General features: G+C 41.8%; 1 protein-coding gene across 6 annotated transcripts in view; it reads left to right on the top strand.

Annotated features, from left to right (window-relative positions):
- Positions 1 to 25,075, top strand: part of stard9 (StAR-related lipid transfer (START) domain containing 9) — a 46,799-nt gene that overhangs the window by 19,494 nt on the left and 2,230 nt on the right. For 3 of the 6 annotated variants that reach the window (XM_022199294.2, XM_051951074.1, XM_051951077.1), the window contains exons 4-31: positions 1,215 to 1,331; positions 1,558 to 1,590; positions 1,696 to 1,757; positions 2,376 to 2,488; positions 5,008 to 5,150; positions 5,341 to 5,408; positions 5,616 to 5,713; positions 5,916 to 6,128; positions 6,295 to 6,392; positions 6,482 to 6,559; positions 6,842 to 6,919; positions 7,466 to 7,645; positions 8,578 to 8,629; positions 8,981 to 9,106; positions 9,790 to 9,872; positions 10,067 to 10,128; positions 10,631 to 10,824; positions 11,007 to 11,487; positions 11,664 to 18,476; positions 19,854 to 20,057; positions 20,258 to 20,441; positions 21,142 to 21,288; positions 21,438 to 21,537; positions 21,830 to 21,996; positions 22,200 to 22,267; positions 22,457 to 22,659; positions 23,513 to 23,592; positions 23,940 to 24,098. In XM_022199294.2, the coding sequence (XP_022054986.2) occupies positions 1,215 to 1,331; positions 1,558 to 1,590; positions 1,696 to 1,757; positions 2,376 to 2,488; positions 5,008 to 5,150; positions 5,341 to 5,408; positions 5,616 to 5,713; positions 5,916 to 6,128; positions 6,295 to 6,392; positions 6,482 to 6,559; positions 6,842 to 6,919; positions 7,466 to 7,645; positions 8,578 to 8,629; positions 8,981 to 9,106; positions 9,790 to 9,872; positions 10,067 to 10,128; positions 10,631 to 10,824; positions 11,007 to 11,487; positions 11,664 to 18,476; positions 19,854 to 20,057; positions 20,258 to 20,441; positions 21,142 to 21,288; positions 21,438 to 21,537; positions 21,830 to 21,996; positions 22,200 to 22,267; positions 22,457 to 22,659; positions 23,513 to 23,592; positions 23,940 to 24,098 (10,404 nt within the window). Of the gene's footprint in view, positions 1 to 1,214; positions 1,332 to 1,557; positions 1,591 to 1,695; positions 1,758 to 2,375; positions 2,489 to 5,007; positions 5,151 to 5,340; positions 5,409 to 5,615; positions 5,714 to 5,915; positions 6,129 to 6,294; positions 6,393 to 6,481; positions 6,560 to 6,841; positions 6,920 to 7,465; positions 7,646 to 7,995; positions 8,057 to 8,577; positions 8,630 to 8,980; positions 9,107 to 9,789; positions 9,873 to 10,066; positions 10,129 to 10,454; positions 10,521 to 10,630; positions 10,825 to 11,006; positions 11,488 to 11,663; positions 18,477 to 19,853; positions 20,058 to 20,257; positions 20,442 to 21,141; positions 21,289 to 21,437; positions 21,538 to 21,829; positions 21,997 to 22,199; positions 22,268 to 22,456; positions 22,660 to 23,512; positions 23,593 to 23,939; positions 24,099 to 25,075 lie in introns of those variants that run through there. The other 3 variants (XM_051951070.1, XM_051951083.1, XM_051951079.1) reach the window with 3 other exon arrangements.

Genomic DNA, 25,075 nt, shown 5'->3' with positions numbered 1-25,075 from the left:
TGTGACGAAAGATGAAGAGCTGGACTGCCAATCTTATATTTATGAATATTGTTGTGTAGCCATGTGCCAATGAGAAAGCATCTGGCAAAACATTATCACCACATATGACAACATCTTAATAACAGTTTCATTTTAAGTGACAGTAAACCATAAAGTTCTTTAAGGCAGATTTATGAATTATGCTTCTGGGCTATACAAGAAAATCGTTAACTTGAGGAAATCATCTTTAAGATTTTGTGTGATGAAAACCTGCCTATCATGAGATTGTAAGTAGTCAGTGTATTAGTTAGATTAACCATCATGGAATACTGCATCATACTTTATCACTGTATTATAAAGATAAACCTTCTGACTATGGAATTAATTTCTGGAGACATTTTTCCTCTTACTCATCTCTCTGTGCACATATATGCAATATGTCCTTAAAGAAAATAATTTATAAAACAAATATTTACATTTGCAGAACACATTTGATGTTGGGAAGTTTTTTCTAATGGCAATCTGGAGTGCCTTTTGCTGCACAGACAAAAGACGTGACTACATTATTGTTCACTAGTGTGATGAAAGTGAAAGTGGTTAGACTTAAGAAAAAAATGAGTGTTTGATATGATGATTTGGTCTTGCGCTTGTAATCTCAAGGCTCTAGGGCTCAGATGTAGACACTGGAAGAATGAAAACATGAGGCCTCAGCTGATTGTTTTTAGTGGGGCTTTCCAGGATCCCCCGTCTCAGAACTGTGCTTTTAGTCGAGGTTTGTTTTCCTGACCCAGTCACTTTTCACGGTCACTTTACCCTCACACTTGTTTCTCCCTCATATACATTCTGCAAAATTTGTTTACCTAGAGAATTGTCTGGCCTCCCTGCTCCTTACCCAAACACCTCAGCAGGAAGCAACATTAGCTCCCCCACCACTGGACCGGTGCCACTGCATTGTAATCATGAAACCTTGGTGTAGAGCTACACTAGTGTAAAAACACAATGCAATTCAGATCAAGGACATTGGCCCAGACTGTAAACAACACACTATGTTTGCAGAAATCTTTATTCTTCCTAAAAAACTATGTTTAAGTTAGCATGTTCATCACAAATAAGCACCGTGCATAAACACAGGGAACGAATAGCAGGTGTGTTTCTTTACCTAGTTATTTGTAGACTTCGCAATCTGGATTTCTTTTTGTGTTTGTAATTAAGGACGTACGTCTTCATTTAATCAGGTGTTCCAGGACCTGGGTGTGTCGGTGCTGTCCGGAGCCTCTGAGGGCTACAACGTATGTTTGTTTGCTTACGGCCAAACGGGATCTGGAAAAACCTACACCATGATGGGGACACCGGTGAGGAGAATGCTGGAATCGCTGCATGGCATTAGATCCATTTCTCATACTGTAGCTAACATCATCATGCACAATGGAGGCAGTGCAACTACGAAAAGTCTAAACTCAAACCTCACTCCATCGGAAATACACGAAATGTTAGCACTGTGTTCAGAAAGGAATGTAGTTGTGGTCAAATTTCACATGGCAACTATCAAACAAACTGACCATTTTTTGGGTTCCGCAGGAGTCCATCGGCTTGACCCCTCGTATTTGTCAGGTATGATTATAGTTAATGCAGGTGACAACATGAATAACGTGAGCACACTTGTAATTCATCTTCCTCTCTTTGTTGAAGTAAATTGCAGTTCGTTTTTCCTTACAGGGTCTCTTTCGCTCTGAAGACAATTTCCCTGATGGGCAGAACTCAAGCAGAGTGGAAATCAGGTACTGTGTTATTGCATGGCTCTGTTCTGATTTTAATTATTGTAATTATGCCTTTTTCTGAAGGTAAGATTCAAATTAGACCAGTATTTTTGGAACAGTTATGCTGCAAAAGTGCAGCCAACAAAATGCAAATTAGAACTGGATTTCCTGCCTCCGTGTTCACATCGTCTTAATGTCAGTTTGACAAAGGAAATGTTATGCTTTCTGTGTTTCTGTGTTCTCCCTGCATTTCACTCACAAGGAAAAATGTAGTATTTTTACAGTTCAGAGATTATAATCTTCCCAGCAAAGACTATGTTTGTTTGGGTAAGCAGTCCAAAACTCTGTCCAGATAGCTATGATTAGAGATATAGCCAGTTTTTTTTGTCACATGGCACGCACCTCGTTTATATTTGTGTTCTGTAGCTTTCCAATAAAATCAAAACGTCATAAAAGTACATTTTTTTGAGCTGCAGAACCTGATGGATTGAAATAAAATGACTCATGATGCTTGATGGGTCTGTATCTAGACCTGCGGTGAGCATCTCAGTGATGATGTAGACAAAATAGACATTATCTGATCCATTCCTGACATAGTTTTGAAGCTTATTTGTAACTTCAGGATGTCTGTCCCTGCAGCTTCTTGGAGATCTATAATGAGCGAGTGAGAGACCTGCTGAGGGGAGGAGAGCAGAAGAAGAGGGCATCTCTGAGAGTGCGAGAACATCCTGAGAAAGGACCATATGTACAAGGTGGATACTTCTACAGTTTGACAATTTCATTTTGCAGATGCTTTTATGCAAAGCGACGTACATCTGAGAGTAGGTACAAGGATGTTGTCGGGAGAAAACAACCTGGATAAGTGCCACAAAATGACAGAACACTTTGGTCAGCTGCATCTGTACTTTGTAAAGTAATAAACAACAAAGACATAATGTATACATCCCAGGGCTGCACTCCGTTTGAATTTGAAAGCCGCGCTTGCTTTTTCCTTGCAGCAAAATTTGTACCGTAAAATGCTGATCCTTGACCGTTTCACCCTTGCTGCTTCCATAAGTGATGTTTCATCTATTATTTATTTTTTGCCATCAAATACACCTATCTACACATAAAAGAACCCTCTGAAATAGAGGAAGAATCCTGAGGGTTTGTCTGTTAGTACCCTACAGTTTTCAGCGTGAAAGCGCATGCAGTGTCCAATGCTGGACCAGGCGCAGGACTTGATCTTGTTTTGTTCATAATTCTCTTTTTTTTTTTTTTTTTGACCACCACAGCACAATCATTGCTCGCTTGATTAGGCTCCCAGTGACTTCTTCCTCAACCCCAAAATAAAATTTTAGTTGAAGAGCTGCTGTTTTGCCATGGTTTTGGAGATTTAGCAGATTGTGCTTGACATGTTTACATAATGGCACTTACACGGACCGTTACAAGCTCAGCAGGAGCATCAGTAGAGGTGTACTACATCACAATGAGATCAAATTCAAGTCAAGCAAGGTTTTTGATTTTTAGCATTACCTCTGAACTTTTTTATCACCCCTCTTACAAATACGTAAATTAAGATTTAAGCAAGATAAACAAATAATGTTAACTCTGATTATGTTTAAATATGACGCAGCAGTTCCACGTGAAGCTGAACAAAATGAGCTGAGAAATCAGAATTTTGTCTTTTTTGGCCATTGGTTCCAGTTGACAGTTTTAATAGAAAACTAAAAGCTTTGAATTAACATTAATCCATTAGAAAAATCAAACACAGTGTATCTATGTATGTGTGTATCTATGGAAATTGGTCTTTTGAATAATATTGTGTCCCAAACATGGGATTTTAATTATTTAACTTGTACTATTGCATCATTAAGTGCTTTTGCAAGGTATGTACAGCAAGTTTGTTAGACTATTAACACTTCAACACGTCAGCAGTGAATTATGAAGTTTAAAAAAAGCTCTTTTCATACTGACAAAGTGAAGACAAGAGTCGATTTAGAAAGACCAGATCTTTTTTCTCTTCATTCTCCGACACATTGTCCTTATTTGAAGTTGGATATGTAATTTGGCCGGCAGTATTTGGAGTGAGGCTTGTGCCTTGTAAGTTTAGTTTATAAGTGTGGTATGCGGTCAGTGGTGGAATTTTCTTCCCTTGTTAAGCTTTTGATCATTTCCAGAGTTGGACATCCTGGTTTTTATCCAGAACTCCCATTTTAGCTCCTCTTCTCTTACTTTTTTCTCTTTCTCCCTCCATCTCCTCATCCTTTCCCTCTCTGTCTTTCTCTCCCTGTCATCTGCCCGACTCTGTGTTTAAAGCCCCATATCCACTCATTGTCTGTATCAGGAGAAATCCCAGTTGACCAGAGGAAGTGAAGTCATTTCCTTGTGGTTCCAAGGAGAACACTTCACCGCACACACAGAGCACATTTAGGATGCCTAGGTTTTACTTCTGTTCCCTCCACACTCGTCCGTTCAAACAATGTTTTACTGTCACTCTTATTGTTTTACAATAATTGAATTATATTTTTATTGACTGGCTACCTGAAAACAAAAAAGCAGCCACAAGATAAAGCTTTTTTGGTTAAGTGTGTGCACGTGTTTAACAGCCACTGAAGCTGGTGTGATTCACGCCTGGAAGTAGCATTGTTAGAAATTTTGTTACAAGATGCTGTGGGAAAATATAACAAGTCACATGGGAGCAAGTATTGATGTGTCATGTTTCCTGTTTGTGTCTTTTCCACGTTTCTGTGCCTCTAAGCACTCTTATCCCTACAGTAAAAACTCCATCCATCCATCCATCATCTATACACCGCTTTATCCTCATTAGGGTCGCGGGGGGTGCTGGAGTCTATCCCAGCTGACTCGGGCGAAGGCAGGGGACACCCTGGACAGGTCGCCAGTCTGTCACAGGGCTACAATAAAAACTGTTCTTTTTTATGTTTCCTTTTTTTTTTCCAATCATTTTAACAGTGCAGCTTCATTCCTGTAGCAGTCATACATAACTAACTTTAAAATGTAAATCTATATCGTTCTCTGTCTCAAAGTTTCGTTCGTTTTTATGTTTTTAAAAGGTTTTGTAAAATGAAAATTCTTCGCTGTGCAATAGAAACTAGACTGCACTCACCTAGTTTTGCACTCCAAGTCTCAAATTAATTGCTTTCCACTGTGAAAGTTAGGGCCATTAATAGACATTTTGAGGTCATGGTAGAATGTTGCCAATTTATTTTTTTTTATTTGCCAAGATTTCAGGATTTCAGCCTTTGGAATCTCTTGCTTTCTCTCTAATCAGACCTGTCTCAGCATGTGGTCTCAGACTGCAAACAGGCCATGGACCTTCTGGAGGAAGGCATCGCCAACCGCATCACCGCAGCAACACACAACCATGACGCCAGCAGCAGATCCCATGCCATCTTTACTATTCAGTACACGCAGGTAATGATCTCTTGCACAGCTTACGTAACGTCAAACTCTTCTTTTGTTTTCTAATAATCAACTCACAATTAGAATAACTATTCCTAATTTGCACATGATACTCTGAAGTATTTACTTTATGTATATTTATCACATTCTGAGTGATTTATCTGCAGATTCTTGATTAATTATTCTCGTTTTTTGTCCGCAGGCCATCCTAGAAAACAACCTTCCTTCAGAAACCGTCAGCAAGATTAACTTGGTGGACTTGGCTGGAAGGTGAAGTTGTTTTCTCCTTCTTACATGTGTTCTGTTTTTTGTAACCTTCTTTTGAGTCAAATTCATTGACTTAAGTGCCCCCTAGTGGATATTGAATACTGCCCTCAGATTTCCTTCACAGTTTTTACATTGCATTATCTACGTCTTGAGTGATTTTTTTAATAACGTGACGTGAACCTCATGTTGTGTTCATTTTGTGTCTGACAGTGAGAGAGCAGATCCCCACTACTGCAGGGACAGACTGACGGAGGGCTCCAACATCAACAAGTCACTGGTTACTTTGGGGATTGTCATTTCTGCTCTTGGTAAATTAAGAGATCTTTTTATTATTTTACTTCTAAGCTCCAGTGATTACGTCTAAGAAATTAAAATATATTTTTTATTTGGATTAAATTATCCTCTACAAATTTACATTTTTTTCCTTCCGTATCTCCTCTGTTCTTATTGCCTTGTGTTTGTTTAACTTTCTCTCTAAATCCGTCAATCTTTTCTCCGCTGCCTCCACAGCCCAGAACTCCCAGATGTCAAACAGCTGCCAGAGTATCAACAGTGTGGCCTCTGAGGGCGATGGCAGCACGGTGGGAAGCCACAGCAGCTCCCTGTCTGGAGGAGGAGGTGGAGGTGGGAGGAGGCACTGCTTCATCCCCTACAGAGACTCTGTGCTAACCTGGCTTTTGAAAGACAGTCTTGGTGGCAACTCCAAGACTATCATGATTGCAAGTGAGTATTGTGTATTTAAACGGATAGAAAATAGGTTTTTGCTGTAGCCCTGATTTGAAAATGTGTCTCTCTGTAAACTGCCATTCATATTTCATGTGAAGTGAGTGCTAACTGCTTTTTGTGTGTCCTTGCTCGTGTGTTTTTCTTATGTGTATTTGTGTTGCAGCGGTCTCACCCTCTGCTAACAGCTACAACGAGACCCTGAGCACCCTGCGCTATGCGGCTCATGCCAGAAATATTGTCAACAAGCCTCGGGTTAATGAGGTTAGTGGCTGTTGAGGGGCCGACGCCAAGACTTAATGTTTGATCTAAATGTTTTTAGTAGGTTAATGTGCGCTTTGATTCCTGTGCAGGATGCCAACGTTCGACTGATCAGGGAACTGAGAGAGGAGATTGACAGGCTGAAGAGCATGCTGCTCAGCTTTGAAATGGTATAGTGACCTTTTCTCAATAGAGCGTGGAGCTAACTCTCCCAGGGATAACACCCTGCTGGGTTTACGCACCAAAAAAAGTCTTCTTAGTACTCTAAGGCTTTGAATGAAAGAGATTCCCACATTACAAGTTTTTGTACCAAAGCCTTAATGCAGTGCTTTATGTCTTTGTGACATTTCTAATCCTCTGGGTGGTAAAGACTGCATTGCATCATAATGTGTATGACATTTTCCCTTTGTACAATGTGTTGACTGATCATTTTTTACCGTCTTGATTGACAGCAGCGTAATCCCAGTCCATCCCTGAGTGATGAGAGAGATGGAAATCTTTCTGAAATTGTGCTGCAGAACGAACTAAAGGTACCACAAGATCGACATGAATACTCACTCCTTACTGCTACTTACGTCTGCCTTTCTGAGTGTCTGAGCCAGTGTGCTCAGCTGAATGTTTTTCATCAGGTTGACATTTATGGAAATGTTCCAGAAAACGAATATAGGTTAACACGTGTTAACGTCAGCCTTTGATAGGCAAATTCATCGTCACATATTTTGCCATCGGAACGTAGTCAGCATCGCAAGTCTAGTCAGAAACCTATCTGCATGCTTGGATACCAGCAGAGTTCCATGGGAAATAAAATTATATTTTCATAGAAGTGTTAAAAAAAAAAAGTGCAGTGTATTCTCAAAGGGAGTTTCACTTTATAACTTTGTAGAAACTGGAAAATTTACTGGTATATTTAATGAACCCGGTATTAGACATCATCCTGTTGTACTTGTAGCAGCAGCAAGTAAAATAAAAAATTGTAACAGCAACATTCCCTCTCTGACAAAAGATATTTTGATTATCTGGTTTTATCCCTCTGACTTCAAGATTTTCTTATGCCTTTATCTGTATACGCTTCACAGGTAGAGCAGTTGACAAAGGACTGGTCTGAAAGCTGGAGAGACAAGAAGGAGCTGCTGGAGCAGTACAGTGTGGACATCAACAGAGATCGGGCCGGGTTCCTCATCAGCTCGCTCCAACCGCATCTGGTCGCCCTTGATGGAGATGTTCTCAGCACTGGAGTCGTCTTTTACCACCTCAGGGTACGATAATAAAACTCAAATATATAAAGTAGCAACAAGGATTCTTCTTTTTGTCATTTATGTGGGATTAGGTTTGTTGTATTCAAATGTTTGCTTGTTTAGATTTTAGAATGACTAGTATACGTGCTGAAGTTTGCATTTATGAAAAGTGTCAGTTGTGTGTGATGATTTACTTCTATTCTGTCTCTCTATCCCTACGTGGTGTTACATTAAAAATACTCCCTTTCATAAACAACAGGATGCAATGTCTCACACACTAATATGTTCTACATTTGCTCTACTTTTGTGAAATCTCAAGTTACTGTTGTTGTCAGCTGTCTTGACTAAAACTGTATCTGTTTTTTGGCTAGATCCTCCCCCTCCTCTTACTATTATTTCACTCTGTTCTGCTCGAAAAACTCTTGAGAAAAGGTGCGTTTCTGTTGTCTTTTTTCTTTTCACTCCGTCTTCCAACTGTCCTGTCAATTTCCCTTACGTGTATACGTCTAAGTGTGTGTGTGTTTTCTACAATGCATAAAGCTCGGTTGGATAAGAGGCTCTTAGTTCTGAGGCTAGGACTCAGGGGAGCTTAAGCTGTCCTGATTCTGACAATGACAAGCATGCCCTTAGGCCTGACAATTACACTGTTTCCTGCATGTGAAGAGCTGAGGCCACCTGGGAGCACATGTGGTCCTGACACCATATAAGAAAGCCTTTAATCCCATTGGATATAAGGCTTTAAAGTAAACAAATTAAAACATTTTTTTTAAGGTAAATGGAAGATTAGAAGCAAAAACTGTCCTCAGAATATCATTCTGTAAAGTTATGTCATGTTGTGTTTTGAGCACAACCAATTAATGTCCAGTATGCATAAGGGTGTTGATGTTTTTGTTTGTGTTGTTTTATTGAGAATAGCTCCCATGTTTTCAGCATGTTTGTTGTTGTTGTTACAGGAAGGAGTCACCTGCATCGGACCTCAGAGCCAATTTAAAGAACCACAAATAGGTACGAGTTTTTAGTTAGTCTCTGTTCAGTCATCCAGCTCCTAATAGTAATTTTCAAGGTATTTAATGTGACCTTTCCTCCTTTTGTGCCCTACAAGACACCAAATACATAAATCATACAGCATATAAAGGCAGAGCAACAACTATCACATCAAGTTTGCTCAGTATCACACACAAAATGTAGAGCACATTAAAGCTACTGCATGAGAATGTATAGTAAGTCCTAAAATGGGCCATTTCCTTTTTGTTAAATGTTGCACGGAGCACTGAATATGTTGAGCAGTACAGTAGCTGCATCAGTGCAGCTCCCTGAATCAAAATGTTGATTGTATTTCCTCATTGTTGTCTGTAGTTCTTCAGGGCAGCGCCAGCTGTGAGATTGAAAACCACAGGGGTGTGGTAACGCTCAGACCGCTGCCTGACTGCGTCTGCTTACTCAATGACAGAGAGGTCACCGAGCCCTGCAGACTGGCTCAAGGTCAGCTCACGTCCTCTGCAAAACAGTTTGTTTGCACTGTCTTGCTCCCACAGGATTTTTCCATTGCATGTGACACAGACTTGATACCGATTTTTGTTTCTAATCTGAGAAATGCACGTCCATCCCTTTCTTATAATAATTTCTATGTTCATATCCAGAGACGGTAACTTAAGATGCATTCAGTAGCAGAATAAATGCCAGCCATGAAAAAAGAATTCTAACTTTAAATCTAGCTAACACTCAAAGGAAAATGCAGTGAGAGATTTGTGTTTCAAATTGGTAGAACAAAAATGTCATGTTTTCAAACTTGCAAATACTGTTGGAATTTGCATTTGGTTCAACAGAAAATTAGACATGAACAGCACATGACACTAAGCATTAAAGCCTGCGTGTAATCCTGGTTATGAGCTGGATACCAAATATAGGTTAATTAACAGTTCTGTATGCACACATACATGGAGAAAGATTCAGTTTCAGATATAGGTTAATGTACAGCTATATATAGATGACACTTAAAGATGCACAGAATCAAGCCAAGATGAAAGCGTAGACACACACTCATATACAGGCACCCCTGCTCCACTCACAAAATTCAGCACACGCACACACACACCAGTGCCCTCAGCTTCAATGCTATGGGTTGAGCCCAGCTTGTGATGAAGGATATGTCTCTTTTTCTCCAGGGACAGTGATTACCTTGGGAGGAGTGCATAAGTTCCGCTTCAACCACCCGGCAGAGGCAGCTGTCCTTCGGGAGCGCAGACGGGTAGGTGCTGCTCACCTGATAATGAATGTGATGCTGCTGATTAAGATGGCAATCATGATAATATTTATGATGAGCGGCTGATTGGGTGAGGTACTTTCATGTTGATTATAGACAAAGTTGTTTGTTATTATGTCTTTCTGTTCTAAAAATAGCAATGGTAGTCATGGTAGACATTTTTTCTTTATCGTTCTTAGGCCAGTGAAAGTGGCATGACCTGCACCTACACTGAACTTTGCCCCTTGACTCAAGATGACAGGTAAGTGCCTCCAAACAAATACACAGAATGAAATCTTTTCTTTTTTGTTATTCAGGGGAATATTCATCACTCTGTGTACATGTATGTGGTGTGCAGAGTGATCTTATTCTGTCAACACACAGCTTACATACTTGATGAGGGATAAGTGTCATACCAGTGTTCATGCTGTAGAAATAGGGCAACACTTCGTGCATGTTTCCTTCCAGCTGGTGGAGATTGAATGTTCTTCCATTTGCCCCCACCTTTGTGAACAATCCCAGTTAGCTGTTTACAGTTCAGACTCAGGAGGGTTGCTTAGTTACAGCTGAGACGCTGAAGTCAACAGTAGCTGTATTTAAATCCTGCCACCCTGCTACCAAACTGTAAAATTCTCGACTTCAGCTTCTGTGTAGGTGGGTAAAAATGATTGCTTTACTCTTTGTGACTGCCTTTTTTCCCCCCTTGTTTCATCATGGTTTCTCAGTCTGTCTTTCATCCTGGATCATGTGCCTTATTTTCATAGTGTCGAAGAAGTGAAGCTCCCACAGCAGCAGGGTGCCCGTCTCACTCCCAGCGAGGAGCCTTCTGCCAGGCAGCGTGTGGAGGAGCAGAAGCGCTTCGTGGAGAGTTTGCGACAGGAGATTCAGGCTGAACAGAGAAGGGTAGAAAGAGAGCTGGAAAGAGAGCAGGCCCACCTCCGACAGCAGCACGCTGAGAGTCAGTACTCTTTTTTTCCCACGCTCACACTAACTGCATATTATTTCTGATGCAGATGTCACTCATATTTTGAAATCCAAGTTGAAGTTCCAAATGGTGTTAAAGTAAAATGGATCACCACAGCAGAAAATATTAATATACTGATCAATGTATTTTCTTTTTCTTGAATCTTTCCCCAACAGTCCAGCAGTGGATATTGCAGCAGAAACATCACCTGACAACTGTAGATCAGAGAATCACCCAAGAGTCTGGAGTTCAAGCAGAGCTCCTCCCTGCACCCCTCCTGGAGAGGCTAACAAGTCAGGTGTCCAGGGATCTGGAAGCTCCTACAGTGGATTGTCCATCCCGGGTGGTGAGGGCCAGGAAGAAATCAGTGCAGGATGAGTTGCTGAAGCATCACGCGCTTTGCCGTGCCGAGAGCCGCATCCGTCGGAAAAGGCTGCATTACCAGCTGGAGAGAATCGCCAGCAAGCGGCGTCTATTGGAAGCAAAGAGGGAGTTACAGCAGCTGGAAAAGGCCTTGCCTGCAGGAGCAGACAGTCCAGAGTCTCCTGAGCTGGGATCGCCATCAAAGCTCGGAGGACGACCGCTTGTTTCTCGTAGACATTCATTTTCAGCAGACCTTTTGTCTCGGCTCTACCCACAGCACACACCTATATACAGGTAAGTACCCAGAGTTATTTAACCTGGTGACTTATTTTCATTCGGAATATGAAGCAACCTTCCAAAGTTTCTCAGGGTTTTATCTGGCTGGTTGTGTATCTGCTCGTGTCTCCTTTATATAAACATTTTCCTAAATGTAGGTCTCAAATCTTACAGTGTTTCTTTTCTCCTGTCAGACACTTCCTTAAGAGAAACAGATCCACCGAACTGACTTCAAGTTCATCAGCAACGTCTGATTCCATTGGCAGCAGGAAGTGGGTTTCGGATGAGTGTCTTCCTCGGGAAAGGACCCAAAGTTGTTCTGGCTCCATCTCATCAGGACGAAGCCAGTCCTGTCAGAAGCGAGTAGTCTCCTCTGAAAACATCAGGCAAATCGCCAAAGAGGAACCACAAGCTCAGCCTTGTCGAGAACGACCAGAAAGAAAACCTCTGCTGCCAAACCGAGACCTGTCCTTTAAGAACAGACCGGACCAGAACTCAACGGTTACACTGAAGTCACCACTTGGAACTGCTTTGCTGCCAGTCAGCAAAGAAAATATACGAGGATCCACAACTGACAAACCAAGTTGTGAGAGTGCTCCTTTTACGAATGGGAAAACCTCTTACCGTGCAGACAAAAGCAAACTAGAAAATATCAGCAAATCTTTATCTTGTTCTGTGGGACCCAGGATAAAAACAGCTCTGTCCAAAGTGTTCAGAAAACCACCTACAGGTGTAAATGGGGGACGAGTCCCAAAACCGCTATGCAGGATAGCAAGTAAATTTTACTGGAGACAAAGAAGAGACAAGAGCCTTAAAGATGCCAAAATGAGTCAAAGCAAATATGCCATTAAAACTGCTGTATCATGTGAGGAGCTAGACCAAAGGACTTTGTCTGAGAACATCAGACAGAGGAGGTGGCATAGCACTGAGGCTCTGATGAACCGGACCAGCCAATGGATAGACAGGCAGCAGGAGTTGTCTGGATGGACGGAAGAGCAGGAAGACAGAGAAGAAGGAGCATCGGACTGCGAGAGCCTTTTCTCTCTTGATTCTCTATCGTCTGCTTATGCGGCAGCTCTCGCAGAACAGCTGAGACATGAGGATACAGGTCAGAGTGAAGCAGAAAGCGAAGACAGTCAAATGTCTAAAGATTCATTGACTATGGAAAGCAGTGGCAAATTCTCTACAGTGAAGAGACTGAAACAAACACCATCTTACTCATTGGTGAAAGATTCTGCTCATTCATTCATGCAGCACAATAGGACAACAGAGACCAGTTCAGACTGGGACCGCTGCCAGAAACCTCTGGCAATCCCAACAGAGGCATATTGGAGCCAGCAAGGTTCCCCAAAGACAAGAGAAATCGATACAACCAGGAATCCTTTTTCTCAGAGCTCATTAATTGCAGAATCCAGAGGCAGAGACACTGTTCATAAATTGACTGAGGAGTTTGGGAACATGCAGACCACTTCGACCAGCAGCCCACGCTCTCTGAGCAGCTGCAGTGTGATGGAGTCAGAGAACCTGCTGGTGCTCACCGATGCCTGGTCCTCCACTGATGCAGCAGACAGTCCCAGGATTCACAGGGATTCTCTACCTTTCCAAAGAGAAATGGTGTTCAGACATGCAGAGAGCAGCAGCAGTCCCAGTCCGACAAGTATGAATCTCTCAGAATCCCAAGGTGGATCTAGAAGCTCTAGTTCTACATCCACCAGCACTGAGGGTGTAAATGTACCAGTGCTGGAACACAGACTGGAGGGTTCAAAGGACTGTCTGGGTACACCAGAAGATACCCTGATGTCAGGTATTCAGAAAGATGTGGGATATTATGTAGAGCATTTAAGACAATCCAAAGAAGTGAGAAAAACTGTTGCAGATACTCCAGGCCTCAGCTACAATGAGCATCCAGCTTCCTTGCTTGTCTCAGATCCCAATGTTCATGAGCCAGCTGCGACCCCCCAAACCATACAAACAACTTCAAATTTGCTTCAGGTGTTTACAGATACACCAAACAAGGTGGCTGCTGACATTACAATGTCCTCTGGCACTGAATTGTTCACCTCAGCTCATCAGACAATATTGCGTTTCTCTACAAATCCTACAAACCAGGTTCAAGTAGTGGAAGAGATGCCTGGTGCTGCAACGACCTTCAAATCTTCCACTGAAACGGAAGTTCTATGCAATCTAGATGATGCAGCGGCAACACTGAGAGGCACACAGCAGTGTTATTTTAGGAATACCGAAGATGCGTCATTTACAGGGGATGAAGCCAAAGGCGCTGACCAGTCCGTTGCACCACAGCAGGAAGCTGTTAAATCGACTTGTAAAAATTCCAGGAAGAGGAACAAAGACCAACAGGATGCTTTTATGGGCAACCTGAAAATTCTAAAAAGGAGCAACAGCGGGGAGTTGGTAACTTTCTGCTGTATGACAGAGGAAAGTCAGGAAGATATTAGGCCTGATGACAATAATAACACCAGTGACTCCAAAGGGGAACAATCTACCGTAGGAACTGACAGCACTCAATTTGATTCTGGCTGTTTTGGTGACAGCATAAGAGAAGATACAGTGACTTCATTTGCATCTGATCTCACTAGCAAAAAACCTGAGACTGGCTGTCAAATCTTTGAGCACTCCGAGTCTGGCTTTAAACGTGGTGACAGGAATTCACAAAGTGGTACGTCTGTAGGACATAATCCAGTTGTTGAAAATGAAAGTGTAACAATAAAGGCTGTATCTGCAGAAACTATAGGGGGAGAATACCAGATTGCTCACCGTAAAACACATCAAGAAAGCACGAAACATGTATGCAAGTCTGATGCTATTTGTAGCGCTATTGATCTGAGAATCTCAGAAGTGGTGAAAGAGCATGTGAAACTGTCACTGATTGGCAGTGATGATGCCAGGAAGAACAAGAGTCAAAGTCTGAATGCCTTGTCGTCATCTGCATGCTATCTCAGCTGTAACGATGATGAGCATAGATGGACGGTAAAATGCTCGACAGATGAAAGTGGTAATCAAGCGAAAGAGGGAACAAACCTCTCAGTGGAAAGGGTGATATGTAGAAATACAGTGGACGAGAGTGAGCACCTGGCTTCAAATATGGCAGCTGAATTGAAGACTGGCAACAAAAATGGCAGGCTTAAATATTCTGAAGTAACACAAAAGATTGTCGACGCTCAAAACTTTTCTGATGAAACCTCGAACAGGCCAGTGTTCAGTCCTTGTGCTGAAAAAGCAAACATCCAATCCATTCTGAGCCTGAACAGCCAAGGAGGGTGTGAGCAATCTGGAAGCCCTACAATTAATTTGTCCTTGGTGAGTGATGCTTCTTCAGCAGGAAAATATATTGATTATCAAAGAATCACTGAGGAGACAAATGCTTTCGCTCAAGAAGTGACTGATGAAGGTAAACAGAGAGTAGCATCTCATCTCAATCTGGCAATCGATGATACTTGCTCCAAAAAAGTGGACAGCCAGACCTGTTCAGACACCGCTGTTTTGAACACTGACCTCATTCTTGACCGCAGAGCTGAGCGCCCGAACCCACAACTTCACCAAATACACCATGAAACACTTTGCACCACTGGTCACACAAAATTAAAATGTGACTGTACTGTAGAGAATGTCAGTATGGAAGCTGCATCCAGTGTTGAAAGTAAAGATTATTATTCATCCAAACAGAACTCGCCAAAGTTGATTGAACAACATTTCCAGAACAGTCCAGAAACAGCCGGAGCCATTAAGTTATTAGCTGATGGAGGATTACATCAATTCAAACCAGACAAATGCCACAGCGACAAGAACGTGGTTTTCTCTTGTCACAATGAAGATGTGGAAACAGACACGACAACAGGAGGCGATCCTTCCAGCACAGCACAAGATCCGTTCAGCTGTCGACAAACTCATTTAGATAACTTGGCTCAGATTTGTGTGGTCAACTTGAATTACAGTAACAAATGCCAAAGTTTATCAGATTCACAGTGCAAATTTGATAAAGATGCTCAAGTCGACTGCAAAGGAGATGGAGTAATGAAAAGTGACAAAGAGGCTTGGACACGTCAGATTATGCAGCAGCACCAAGCAATTTCAGTACAGTCAAAGTCTAAAAATATCTTGCCTTCTGCTCAAGAACACAAAATGCCACAGGAAAATGGCATCAGAAATCCAAGTAGCACTGGATCTGTCCTGTCCAAAGAGACCAGGTTAAACACAGCTGCTGGGGCGCTGGGTAATTCTGCTGTTATGTCTAAAAAAGCCAAGACTAAGAGAGTCAGAAAATCTAACATGAAGACTTATCCCACTTCTTCCTCTGACTCCTCTCTCAAGTCATCAGATGAGGATGAGGAGGATAACAGAGCTGTTAAAATGCATCACAACCGTCTGACATCTAAATGGGTTAAGCTGGGCACCCAGAACAATGCTAAACAAGAAGTCAGACATGCAAGAAGCAGTGATGCGGATAATTCTACTTTAGTGTCAGTGAGCAAATCTAAATTGAAGCCTTCTTCTAATGTGAGTTCTGTTAAAAGTGAGGTCAAATGTAGCAAAGATTACACCCAAAAACGGCGCTCTTTACCTCCTCAAGCAGTGTCACAAAAAAACGATTCAGAGACAGTCAGCCCATATGCAAAGAGAAGTGAACCACAACATGCACAAAAGTCTCAGGACTCCTCTATTCGTTTTGCTTCCAGTGACATAAACCCTTTTGTTCACCAGTGGCAAGACGACGACTCAAACCAACACTGCTATAAGAACCCTGCGTTCGGAAGCGCCGCTGACCTCTCCTGTAAATCTCCGCTTTTAAACAGCTCAGAAAAACGCATAACAAGGTGCAGCAGTGTCGATAATGGTCTGAATGGGAAGAACTCCCCTTTCAATTCCCATCTCAGCACATACGCCACCAACAAGGGGCTCTCCAGTACGCTTAGCAGTATCGAAGATCATAAAGAACATGCGACCCGAACGTCTGAGCTTCGTCACCAGGCATCTGTGGATATTCACAGTCGTCTTGCCAATTTGACATTCAACAGCAGTTCTTCAAGCAACAGTGTGCCGGGTGGTTTTGGTAACAACTCCAGTCAGGTGGATGAAATCATGTTTGTTTACTCTTCAGAGCAAGAGTCCCAGGCGAGCAATATGCAGCCACAAAAGAGGAAAACATGTGAGCACAGTACTCAGACTGAGCTCCAGACAGTCAATAATGCCAACAGCAGTGGCTCTCTGAAGAGGAAAGACCGTCACAAAAGGAGCTACACAGATGTACCTGCATCACAGAAAGCCAAAGTGGATATTAAAGAATCTCCAACGTGGGCCAGTATGGAAAGCATGTCGGCTCAGCTCTCCAAGCTGATCGATAGCACTTCAGATCTGCTGGAGGATGTTCAGGGAATGAGAACAGGTGAAGCTCGCAAGTCCAGTTCAAGAAAGAACTTGTCTTACAGTGAGTGTAAAGACTGCATCAAGAGAGACTTTTCAACTCAAACAGCCGCAGATGTTGCGATCCAGACTGAAAAGCTTTTAACAGAGAAGGAAGTTGTTCTTCAAACACCCAGAGAAACTTCAAGATCTCATGAAGTCAATGTGATAGTGAAAGTGATTGGCTCTGAGGTTGTCAGTGTCTCTCAAGACAAAAATATGCACTGTGCGGTGAAAACTAAAGCAAAGACAGATGAAAAGATGAAAAGCACACCTGACCTGAGGTTTAACACTTCTGCTGCCTCACAGTCAGAGAATGACCCTCTCAAAACACCTCATATGAAGACTGCAGCTGACTGTCAAAGACGTGTAAGGTCTGCTTCTTCTCGAGTCTCAAAACGGAGCACATCTGAGGAACTGGGCCACAGGAGTATATCTGAAATAACCCACAGGTCATCGAAAAACTGTTGCCAAGAAAATCACAGTCCTAAAACAAACCATGCATCTGCTTTTATAAAGAAACAGGCTACCTACACAGACCGTGCATCATCTCCTATTCTTACTGTTGGAACAAGGCTGCGAATGAAGCATAAAGGAAAACAATCAGCTCCTCTGTGTCCTCCAAAATATAAGGATCGAAAAAAAAACAGTCCTTCTGAGGAAGACAGCCTTACCATTCCTTCTATTTCAGATGACAATCAACTGGCAACACAGGATCATGTTTCCTCCAGTAAATCAGTGTCAGTATCGCTTGAGAACGTGAGCGAAATGAGTTGCTCAGGCCCCAAAGGATCAGATCAGGACCCTTCAAGCCTTACTTCATCACTGGATAGATATACAGACACTGACAGAAGAAATGTAAACTATAAAAACAACCAGCCCACTTCCAAATGGCAGACGACCTCCCCACCATGGAGGACTTCTGCTTCGACAAATGGTTTCATTTTGCAGAACCACTCATCTCCCATCTTAAGACTGCAAGCATCAAACTTCCCAACACCTGCACTCAATTCTGGTGATTTTTGCGTCGATTCTTACAATGCATCCCCGCTCGGTGACAAAACCGACCAGCTTCAAGAGGATGACATGGTTTCACTGGCACCCAGTGAGTGCAACACAGATGTCCTCGTGAACATTGAACCTGTCACCAGTGTGTTTCCTTGTGAAGACCCTCAGAGAGTCCCAGAGGACCTGCCCATGCACAACAAGTTCAACAACTGGTCTGGCGTCAACCGTGAACAATCAAAATGCTCAAACAAAATAACCACATTTCTTACCAACGACCACATGAGGAGCAGAAACTGTGCAGAATGGGGTGAGATGGAGAGTTTCGGTTCTAATGTGGAGTCTGTGGCGCCGAGTGACAGAAGGGCAAGAGAGATAGTGAAGCTGCGACAGGAGAGAGAGCAGGTGATGGCGACAGTCAGCCTCAACATGAACCCGACTCCTTTGACTGTGGAGCTGACGGAGGCCAAACTACATTATGGTCTGGGAGAGACAGATGCGCTGTTAAAGGTGCTGTCCCCGAGGTCCAAAGAAGGGCTGGAACCACCGACCTCTGCTCCAACGAAACAGCAGCTGTATGATCGGTAAGGGTTAGGGATGCAATATTTAAAATGTTTCCTAAACCAATTATCAACCACATTGACAAGACAAAATCAATAAAGCATTGTATTTAATGAAATACAATTGATGTTTATCCATTTGCTAATGAAGCACTATAACCACTGGCGCTTAATGTTGGCCACAAACTCAGCTTGGTTCCATAAGGAATTAGGAGAACATAAAGCAAACATTAGGTTAATTGAATTATAAACAGCAAAAGATAATGACTTCATGTAACATTGCTATTCAGTGAATGGCCTGACAACAAGATACAGTATTTCAGAGATAAGGCAACATTATATTACTCTCTTCACAGAGGTTTGACATCAGAATAACTCTCGTTCTTGATTTACATGATGGAGTGAAATGTTCACTGTAGTTAACATTAGTCCAGCTGCTGGAAACAGTTGCTCAACTGTAACAAATGTCCACTAATGCCGTCACAGCACATTTGTCGTTCCAGGAAATCTGTGACTCTTTACTGCAGCCTCAAAAATGTATTAGTACTCAGAGAAGATTGTTGCTGATACCCTTCATCACTTCAGTCTGAATGTTTTTGGAAGCATGCATTCAGAGTCCTGCTGCTCCTGAATGTTAACAGGGTTAGCAGCTACAACTGCTCTGTGCTGCCAGACACTCAGCTCCTATTCCGTGTTAGCATTTGAAATTCTAGCTTAGCGACAGCATGAACCTCAGATATCTAACTTAACCAGACAGCAGTCGGACACCATTTTCACATTTGAACAACAGGAAGGTGTGCTTGTTTTATGTACCCTTTAAGGCGGTCAGCAAATACACCTATAACTCCAACTCGCTAAACAATAAGATACTCCACCTGGTGGCGCAGCATGGCACTACAGCAAATCTGAATCATGTTGCTCATCTTCTGCCTTATTGGTTCATATATATTTAATCTATTATGAATGGCATTTATTACATCTACACTTAAGTTATCATCTCTAGTATGTATGGATTTTACTCTAACGCTCTGTATTTTGACATATTTAGATTGTCTTGAACTTCTAAAGAAATTGCTGTGAAACATGGCCATAAACATGAAAAGTTTACTATAACTGTGTCTCACTGTTTTACTGAACTCTGCAGGTAATTTGCTTATCTTAACATTAAAAAATGGAAATTTCTTTTGTAATTTATATCAGAACAATGACTGATTAAGGAATAATTCAGCAAGACTCTGGACACTTCAGCACCCTGCCAGCTTTGAGCACGAAAGATTTTTGTATTTGACACTGCTGACACATCCTGGTAGCCAGTGAGAAGGAATTGAGGTGCCATTAAATCAGCCAAAAATCCCCTCTTTGACTTTACCGTACTAAATTTTATTTTCATCTTCCTCTCAGGCATCGCAGGAGCATTGAAGGCTTGAGGCAGGAGAGGGAGGAACGCCTCCAGACTTATCGGAGAGCTCGAAGTCTGAGTCCTAGCAAACATCCTTGCAGCGCCCCTCAAGAGGATGTTTCCTCCTCCAAGGTGCCTGCTGCAATGCCAAGTCGGCGCAAAGAGTACCTTCAACGACTCCGCCAAGAGGTGATAGACAGCACCAGGTAAGACACGAGGTTTTACTTAATCAAAGAAGCACTTGAGTCTTCCATTTAATGCATAAATCATGTTCATTTTAGCATTGGAATATGTCTGTAAAACATTTACTAAAAGTAATTTATGAACGTATTTTATAATATGGCAGCTGTTTTGGTATATATTGATTTTTAGGGGATAGTTTTTACTAAGTTATCACGTCCTACAGAGTACCAGATCCTCCAAGGGGAGAAGGACAGTGTCCGTCTGACATTGAGCAGCTGCTGCGCGACTACAGCCGAGCCCGGGAAGAAGCCAGGACGGAGATTGCAAAAGCCCGAGAGCGACTTCGGGAGAGAACAGAGCTGGAGAAGAGACGGCTTCAGCAGCAGGCCCTGTCTCAGGAATTCAAGGTCAGTTTGTCATTGCAGAATCATAATTAATTTCTTCCAAATGTCACAATATGACGATTTGGTTCAGGCCTCTGGCAGAGAGAGCAATTAAAGATCCCTTCCAGTTATGTTCAAAGATGTATAAAATATGCTGCTTTGAATAATAATGTGTGTCTGATATGTTTGCTTCCGTCAAACCATCCAATTACCTTGTTAGACGGTGTTAAAATGACATCTAAAAGAATTTTTCATTTTCAAAGTTTAAATTAGATACAAGTCCAATTCCCTGTCCAGTCAAGTCTGTTCTCAGTGTATGTGCAATGTAAACTTAAAGATTCAATATCACACTTGCATAAGCTGCCAAGGACACAGGTTTTCTTATAAACATGTGGTGATGTTCTGAATCTTGCTTGCAAGTACAAACTTTGTTCTCAGATTTTAGATGTGCACAGAGGAACTTGAGTAAAACTAGTTTTACTTACTAATTTGAAGACTGGCTTTGAGTTTTGTTTATGATATGTCTGTGCTTTCTTTAAAAAAAAAAAGGACTTCCTTTTAATTTCTTATGATTTGAATGTCTTCGGGATTTGTTTTTCTTATCCAAACAAATAATGTATGATCAGAACGGGTTTGCTGTGATGGGCAGATTTTAAAGCTCTTTAAAGCGAATGTAGCCAGATAAATACAGTCAACTTGAGTCCAGCTGACTTGTGTCACGCAGGATGACCTGAGGCATCGGACGAGGACCAGCAACAGCACTTTGTGTACAGGATCTAGTCTGAGTCTGTCCTCTGGACCAACATCAGGGTACAACAGTGGCAACACCACCCAGCTGCAACATGGCAACAGACCGGTTCTAACTGGACAGGTCTGGACACTAATTGTACTTGTTGCGATAGATATTTGAAATAATTAAGATCTCAGACGAATGTTTCGGATGACTTTTTTTACTTCAAACAGCTCAAGTTATGAGATTTGTTGTATTAATGTTGTGCTGATGGTGCTGTCTTTGCTCAGATCACAGGGTTGCAAGATGAAGGGCTGAAGGTCAGGACTCGCCCTCCTATATGTGGTCCTCAGAGTGTGAAGACGCAGAGAGCCTGGCTGTCAGCCCAGGGTAACAGCACAACAATGATTCACAAACCTAAAACAGACTTGGGCAAAACGTTTTTTGGATAGATTCAAATGTCCCTCTACAGTACAAATTATGCTACAAAAATGAAATGCCTATGAGTCATGCCTCTTTCAGCTGATCATAGTTCACTTCTTTGGCATTGTTTTGATTCAAAAACTAATATATATGAGCATATTTTGTATTGTAGATTAGTATTTTTTGCCCAGGTCTCTACCTTTTTTCTCTCGCATTGTCTGTATTCAAATTCCACATTAATAACAACGTCTCTTATCAGATGTCCGCCTTGACCTGCCTGTCAGTGGGTTTGAGCCGCTCATGACTTCATCTCCATCACCGCCAACTTGTGCACGTCAGCGCACCGCCTCCTTCAGCTCCTCCTCTTCCATCTCCACAACCTATCAGGACATCACATCCAGTCTTCTCGGTCGAGCTCTAGCTGAGGTAATACAGGCTTACATTCAGAGTTTATTTAAAGAAATACTGTTTTGTAAGAGAAAGATTTCTCAATATTACTCTCTGTGTATGTATTTCAATAAGAAGAGCCACATAGTAGTGAACTGTGCATTGTAACACTTCCCCATCCTTTCAATCTACTCTTTCGGATATATACATTTTTTTGTTTGACTGACGTTCCTTCTCAACAGGTGCGATTAGCTTCTTCTTCTGGGGATTTGGGCAACCTGGTGATGGGAAAAGCCGCAGCAGGCTGGAGGTGAGTTCGGTCACATCCCATTATTGAACTTGTCCAAAAACCAGCGACCCTCGAGACAATCCCCCTGCCATCTGCTTTTGGGGGATTTCTTCCTTGTCTGTCAAGATTATCCTGAGCAGCTTCAGATTTAAAGATTCTCTTTCCAAATATAATTTATGTGCTAATGTGTGGTGGCCTGTGTTCATTTAGGTACCAAGGAGAAGATCGAGGAATTCAGGCGTACTACAAGCCCTCCTCCAGCCCGTCTGTCCATGGTTTCCTGGGGGTTGGGGAGCTGAACAGACCCCTGGACAGTCTGTGGAATACGATCTGTCAGCTGTCCAAGAGCCACATGTATAATCAGTCTGTCCGTTCTGTGTGGACACGACCACTAGATGACAGCACTCAGCTGGGTGAGCAAACATCCCAACCCAGATTATATATCTTCATGTAGTTACTGTACAAATATAATGCTTGTAAATGTAATCAAAAACTTGACCCAGACTGAACTTTACAAATTTGAGGTTTGTGTACATGAGCGTTTCCATTTTGTGCTTCTTTTCTGTTGAAATTCAAATGCTATTCCAGCCTATTTATATGACATATTGTTGCTTGCTGCTCTATGAATAAAGATTCTTTATGCAAAATATATCATTTATAAGACATTTCAGATTTATTTAAAAAGGTCATCATCACTCATAAAAAAGAGCAGCAGTGTATAAAAACCAGATAAATGATGTTTATATAAGGTGAATGTAAAAGTCTGCCTTGCAAAAATAATTGTATTTTTGCTTAAAATCCAAATGTAAACAAATATTCTGGCTTTTGTCTTATCGGCAGAACTATTTATATTTTTGCAAGGGATTTAACAGAGCCTGCAAATTCACTTCAAATGAGGCATCTGCATCCATTAAGTATGAGTAGTACAGTACGGTACAGTCTCATTCATCACTGCCACGTTTGTTGCATTGCATGGCCAACTCCATTCTCACACCTGCAGTATGTTTGCATTTAATGCCTGCAATATACCATTAGCCCCGTCTTTCTTCGTCTTATCTCTTCTGTTCAAAGTTTCACCAAAGTTTTGTTTTGTTCTTTGTTTATTATCTAAAATATCATCACATCTTATCATAAATATATGGAAGCAAGACGGTGGCTCTTTCCAACCTTGTTAACCAGTGAGATCACATCGCCTCAGTTGTTGTATTTCCAGTGTTTTATCTGCTGTATCGGACTAATTTAATGCATCTCCGTGTTTGTGTTTAGTTTACATTCTAACAGATCTGTCCACCTGTCACCTCAGCCAGCCGCGGGACTTCTGCTGCATCAGCACCGAGTCCAAACAGGTAAGCACAGCTGCAGAGTCAGCCAGCCGGCCCAGCAATTACCGCCAGTCTGCCTCGTATAAGGTCCAGGTTTAACTGAGAAAATACCATATATTCATATTAATGTGGCATGCAAACAGCAATTTAGCAGCATGGCACGGAGTTTCTCATCCACCAAATGTAGAACATGTTATTTAGATACTAGTCATGCTTGTAGAACAGCGAGCGTAAACAAGAGTGACCCAAAGGCAGTGGGCGTGGAGTACAGCGTGTCAGCTGCTGGTTATCAGTGTCAGCGTACAGTTGCCTCTTGGCTGATCAAAAGGCTGCGCTGCCTGTTTTATTGATGGTTTTTCTCTCCGCCTCAGGGTGGCCTGTACGTGCTGGCAATGCAGTCTGTGTTCGAGGAGTCTCTGCCTCGTCCCAGCGTGGACGCCATTCGGGGGGAGATGATGCCCAGTTGTTGGGTCCTGCAGCCGCTGAGACGAAACGGGCAGGAAACCACCAGAGTCATCTACCTGCTTCAGGTGAGCTGTGTTTGCTATAAACTAATCCACTGGCTAATATCCACTCAGTTTCCTTTTACGGAGTACATGTGCAGTGAAGAAGTAGAAGTTATTTACTGTCAAAACATAAGGGCCTGGTTATGCTCTGCAAACGTGGACAGCTGCAGACACACAGTTGTTATTATACGACTTTCTAGGCAGCATGTAAAGTACATCTGCAGTTACATTTTCCACGCATGTGCAGTAAAAATCTAATCAAAATGGCCCACTTTGATTTTTCAGAACCCTGTTGCCAATCTGTCCAACCTCTGTAGCATAGATGTCAAAATGCAGTGGAGGGATGAAACCTAGATAGCATGAATTAGTAGTTTAAGATTCTAAATTAATATACTTGAAGTCCACAATTCTTTGTGTTGTAATAAGATGAATATCTAACTTAATCGATATCATACAGTCATAAAAGTGTTCATTTGAGCCAGGGAACTTGCACAGCACCCAGCTTACTGTTGATTTTACCATACTGACTCAAAGTAATGTGTATATTACACATTACTTGCTACTTTTTGAAAAAGCAACGCATTGCTTTGCTTATTTACTCTCTAAGGAAAGTAGATTGTTAAACTTCTCATTACATTACTTTTGTGTTATTTTACAACTTCTCTTGAGATGCATTGTTACGTAATTACCAACTAAAAGTATAACATTAAACTTTATGTCAAACCTGTCCTAACACACACAAATCTTAGTTTATGCTCTTTGTTATTACCAAACAGCAAAGTTGATTTAAAAAAAAAAAAAACAGCCCAAAGAGAAATTTACAGAATAATGCTGTGGTAAAAACTCAAACTCGGTGGCATGTCTAAGAGAATTATGATGCCACTTACTGTTATTTCTCATAATAAATAGAGTAATTGTGATGTAATTATTACATTTAGAAAGAGATGTGCGTTTAGATTACTGTCACAGACAAATGTAATGTGATTACAGTAAAGCTTTAC

This window comes from Acanthochromis polyacanthus, chromosome 1 (genome assembly GCF_021347895.1).
Source record: "Acanthochromis polyacanthus isolate Apoly-LR-REF ecotype Palm Island chromosome 1, KAUST_Apoly_ChrSc, whole genome shotgun sequence".
Taxonomy (NCBI): domain Eukaryota; kingdom Metazoa; phylum Chordata; class Actinopteri; family Pomacentridae; genus Acanthochromis; species Acanthochromis polyacanthus.
Note: the sequence above shows the minus strand (reverse complement) of the source record. Positions and strands in the feature narration are given on the sequence as shown.